We start from the raw sequence: 4,672 nt of genomic DNA on the forward strand, positions 1-4,672 counted from the left end.
AAGTACAGAACTCTGCCTCATGTTCTCTGTAGTCTCCATTTTGAGATGAACTGGGGTCTTTTTGCTCCTCTCATGAGAGGAAATTTGATTTCCATTCTCATCTGGTACTTGACTTCCATTCAACAGAGGCTGAATGCTCAGCCAAAGTGCGCTATGCTCCCAGTTGGATTTATGAGTATGGATACTTTCTATACTTGCTTGGAACTGAAATCCCGTAGCCAGTTCAATGGTGACATCAGCAGAAATCCATCATAAATTTCTGCTTTTCTAGGCATTTAGATGTTCATCTGTTCATCTATTACCCTTCTTGTGCATCAATCAATTCCAGTATTTCAGTAATGAATAATGTAGGAAACACATGCAATTTGAGAAAAAAAAGAGCAACAGAAGATGCTAAACATCCCCATGCACGAGCACATACCGAGCACAGTTACACAGAAGTTCTTCATTCAGCATGCTAGAGGAAAGACTGGTGTAGCTGAAGGAAGGACCCTAAGGAAGTACAACATTGTGTCAGTTAAAAACATGCACTGAGCTTACCACATGCATAACATGGAATTCATGCAAACAGCTACTGTAATGTTTTAACAGATTCCTTCTTGAGTTAGTGAATGAGGCTGAACCCATTGCCTCGTTAACAAGGGTGCTGTGGTCCTTTGGGTTGGTATGAAATTGTATTCTTTCCACAGTTTTAATGTTGGCAACAATGACATGCAAACACGGCCTTTCCACAGAAAACGCGTTTTACAGTGCAAACATCAATACTGTTAGGATTACTTCACCCAGCTCTTCAAATTTCTTAGGGAACTATAAAAACTTGTCACAACACTGCAATCTATCCGACCATATTTGAAGGCAGCCTGTCTTTTCCTCTATCGCTACAAAATCGGAAACACTCTTCTGCAAAAAACTGCCATTGTGTTAAGAAAATACTCCCATGTTAAATCGTCTGTTGTCTAGATGGTGCATGTCCTTAAAGGCTCACATCAGTAGTTCACACTGTGAATCTTAGTAAACTTTAATAAATGCAGTCCCACTTCAATTTAGCCTATTAGGTCTCCTTTGAATTTTTCATTTCATATCACATCCTGCTATAGCGCTACTGTTCTAGCCATACCCACTAATATGGATTGCTTACTGTTTCCCACCTCCCTCTTTCCACTGCTTCTTTTCCACACTCATTTTGCCTCCTGCCTAAGATTTTCCTGTGTTTTTCTCCCATTACCTTGTCATACTTTTTACAGTATATAATTCACTATTCCTCCTCCTCTTGGCCTGCTTTATGTTCTTTTTTTCATCTTGAAATTATTCTTTTGCCTCATGTCTTTCCATCCACCTCTTCCCTCCCACCCTGTCTTTCACAGAGGATTAAATCATCTACCATTCCCTCTCACTCAACTCCTTATTGTATCTCCAGATGCTCACACTTCTCCTCTCCGCTCCACAAACACACTGTGCTCACAGTATTTCCTACCTCTGCCCTTTCATTCAATACCTCCCTTTTTCTTGGAATTAGAAAGTATTTTCAAGCCTTTCTTTCACGCATGAGAGCCAGCCTTCTAACTGGAGACACCCCTCTTTCTGTTGGGATCCCAGAAAGGGCACTCTGTGGACCACAGAGAGGGGATGATCTGGGTCCAGTACATTTTGCAACAGACCAACTATATACTCTGCCATGAGAAGACTCTGCTGTGGGGCAAAGAAGGATGGGTACTGACAACTTCAACATCTAGGGGATGGCTGTAACTTCCACAGGAAGGACCATTTCTGCTATTTTTCTTCTGTATATTCTACCACTTTTTTTCCTCCTGTCAGCCTCATCAGTCTTAGCTATAGGACAGGACTAGTTCTTCAGTTATTCACTCCTCAGAAGCCCCATGGATAAAAGCGTGACATTCTCATTGTATGACTTGTCACTCAGAGCAACTCCAAACATCATTTCCAGGTGAATCACGTCTCCGTGGAAAGCTTTCAACTTAGAATATGTGAATCTTGTGCACTAAGAGTAAGGGCTCTGTACCCAACCAATACCTGTCACTCCTTGGAAAAACCCTCCAAAATTAAAACAGTGGATGGGCTTTCTACAGGTGAAATACAGTAAAGTATTTGTGTACATCCTTTAGCTATAGAAAGGTAGGAAGAAGAAGCTGTCAAACTTATTCATTACTTAAAGAGACAAGAGAAAACAAGGCCCTTCCTCCTCCCAGTGCACTCACTGGCTTGTTTCTTCCTTTTGTGAGAGCTGCTGTGTTTCCCTTGCTGTCTGCTGTCTTCCTTCCTAACGAGGTAAAAGGCAGCGTCGATGAGGTTTTGATCAGGTTTGCTGTTTGACAGTTGTTGTTGTTATTTTGGTTGCCACTCAGTGTCTCCATTATGGACCGAAAGGTTCCAAAAGGCCTTTTCAGCTGGTCCCCTGCTGGCTCGGAGCTGGGCGGAGATCGCACGAGTCCTTTGCCCCGGTCTTTATCCTTTTCCTCGCTTAGTTCTGTCTCTGCTAGCTCCACCTGCACCACAGGCTCCTCGAAAGTCACTCGGAGTTTCAAGTTTTGGGAGGTTCTGCGCTTTGAAGATGGAGACTTGAGAGCACTCTTAGGACTGGTGGCAGCTTTCTGAGCAGTGGCACTGTCTGTGCCGGACAGAGAGCTGTCTCCACAAAACTGGCTCTGAGGTGCAGTGCCAGATGGATACGGGGATTCATTATCCGGGTCACTGCTCTCTGAAGTAGGGGAAGGACTGTGGCCATCCACAGACTTAGAGACCCTGATACCAAAAGGGAAGCGGCGTCCTGCTGCGGAAGTGTGTTTCTTAATCATCAGGTGCAAACTCTCCGTGCTCTCAACGCTCTCCACTATGGGCTGAGGCCTTGGTTTGTCCATTCTTTTCACAGGGGTGTTCTTGTGGTCCTCAGAATTAGCGGAGTCTGTATCAGACTCGCTGAGTGACCTCTGCATCAGTTGCCTCAGTCTGGCTAACTTCAGCTCCCTTTTCTCTGGCAAAATCTTCTTCACGTTCTTGGAGGATGCATGAGCATCCTGAAATTCCAAAGTCAGCTTTTCTTGCATACAGACATTTTCAGAGATTTCCTTCCCCAACAACTGGCGCAAGATTTTATCTGAGTCCTCATCTTTTATCTTGGCTCGAGTGCGACTAGAAGTTCCCAAGCTGCCAAGAATCTGAATCCCATCTTGGGTGTTCAATTTACTTTTTGGTGGAGACAATTCATCTGCTTCAGATGGTTTCCACTGGGGTTTGCCAGAAGCAGGAGATGATGGCGAGCTTGAAGAAAAAAAGGGGAGGAAATACCACAGCCAAATTAATGCACATATAAAATGGGAAACTGCCATTTCCAGTGTACGTGTCTGTCTCAGCTTATTGTTACTTATCCTCTTCATCACTATTCACATGGAATTCATTACTACGATGCCACAGCAAAATTACACAGAGAAGGATGTAACCCTGCTTCATCTCCTAATTAGGATTTGTGCCTCTGCACTTTCTCTTACAAAGAAAACTCCTTAAAATCCAAACTTAAAAGGGGCATTTCAATGCCAAAGATGACTTTCTCAGGAAAATTCTAGAGAAACTACAGTTTCCTATTTGTGGGAGTTGACATGTTTTAAAAGGTGAAAAAACCCGGCAAGGCCAAATGCCTACTATCCAAGTCACATCATAATACAAAAGTAGCGCTTATTCTAAATACTGCAAAAGTACCAGCTCTCTGCATAGCAATGGTTTCATAAATCTAAACTTCATCTGGTATTAATAATAGCCATATAAGACCTCATAAAAAGTCAGGGCCATTTGCACTCAAAATCTTTTCAGATATGAAATACTGAAAAGCATGAGAAAGGTAACATGACTTTATTTCAATACTATTAGAATAATAAATTAAATTTAGAACTCCAAATGTTATATAGCGAGGAAACAGCACTCTCAAGTAAGTCTGATTTGCAACGAATGTAAATTACAGAGACCATTTCTTTCCCCATGACATGTGCTAGAGCTCATAATACTCCATGTTCTTAATTTAAACCACTTTTCCTGTAAGCAAGGGTAAGGTGACAAAATTTAGGTTATTGTGAGGCAGTTAATTAATAAATTTAATTTCTTTTTTCACATATTTTATTCTGATGAATCCATAGTCTCACAGTGTACAAAATTCATTTGTCTATACTAGACATCTCATCTTAAATTAATCTTGCACTTTTTTTCCTGTGGCAAACTGAAGCAGACCCAGAAGAGTAGGCAGGTATCTACAGTAGACATTCCAGTAAAAGGGATAGGTTCTCTTATACCTGCTACTGGCTCCTTAGATGATGATAATATCCACAAGCGGTGTGGTACTATGAAGTAAGATTTTAAATAATAGAGTATCATATTCAGACTTGCTCACTTAACTGAAAAGATACTGAAACCTACCCTTTTACAGGAATAATGAATGATGAGAGATGTGCTCTCACTTGGTCTTATCTGATACTGAAAGTAAAACAGTCCTGGTGCTCACCAGTACTCAGATGTAAGATCACTTGGAAAGACCAGTCTGTAAAAATCACAGAAATCAAATGAGCTGGAAGACAGTGCTTGGTCCCATTGTCCCTGTTGAGCTAGCGGACAGGGAAGACAAAGACCATGATTCTAAAAAAAATGACAAAACAACTTTTTCCAGAGTGGT

General features: G+C 41.7%; 1 protein-coding gene across 1 annotated transcript in view; it reads right to left on the reverse strand.

Annotated features, from left to right (window-relative positions):
- Positions 1–421: 421 nt before the first annotated feature.
- SNCAIP (synuclein, alpha interacting protein) overlaps positions 422–4,672 on the reverse strand; it is a gene marked incomplete at both ends in the record, with an annotated part of 5,080 nt that continues 829 nt past the window's right edge. The window contains 2 exons of the mRNA XM_010156069.1: positions 422–492; positions 2,217–3,276. Coding sequence (XP_010154371.1) covers positions 422–492; positions 2,217–3,276 — 1,131 coding nt within the window. The remainder of the gene's footprint in view (positions 493–2,216; positions 3,277–4,672) is intronic.

This window comes from Eurypyga helias, unplaced genomic scaffold (genome assembly GCF_000690775.1).
Source record: "Eurypyga helias isolate BGI_N326 unplaced genomic scaffold, ASM69077v1 scaffold1810, whole genome shotgun sequence".
Lineage (NCBI taxonomy): Eukaryota > Metazoa > Chordata > Aves > Eurypygiformes > Eurypygidae > Eurypyga > Eurypyga helias.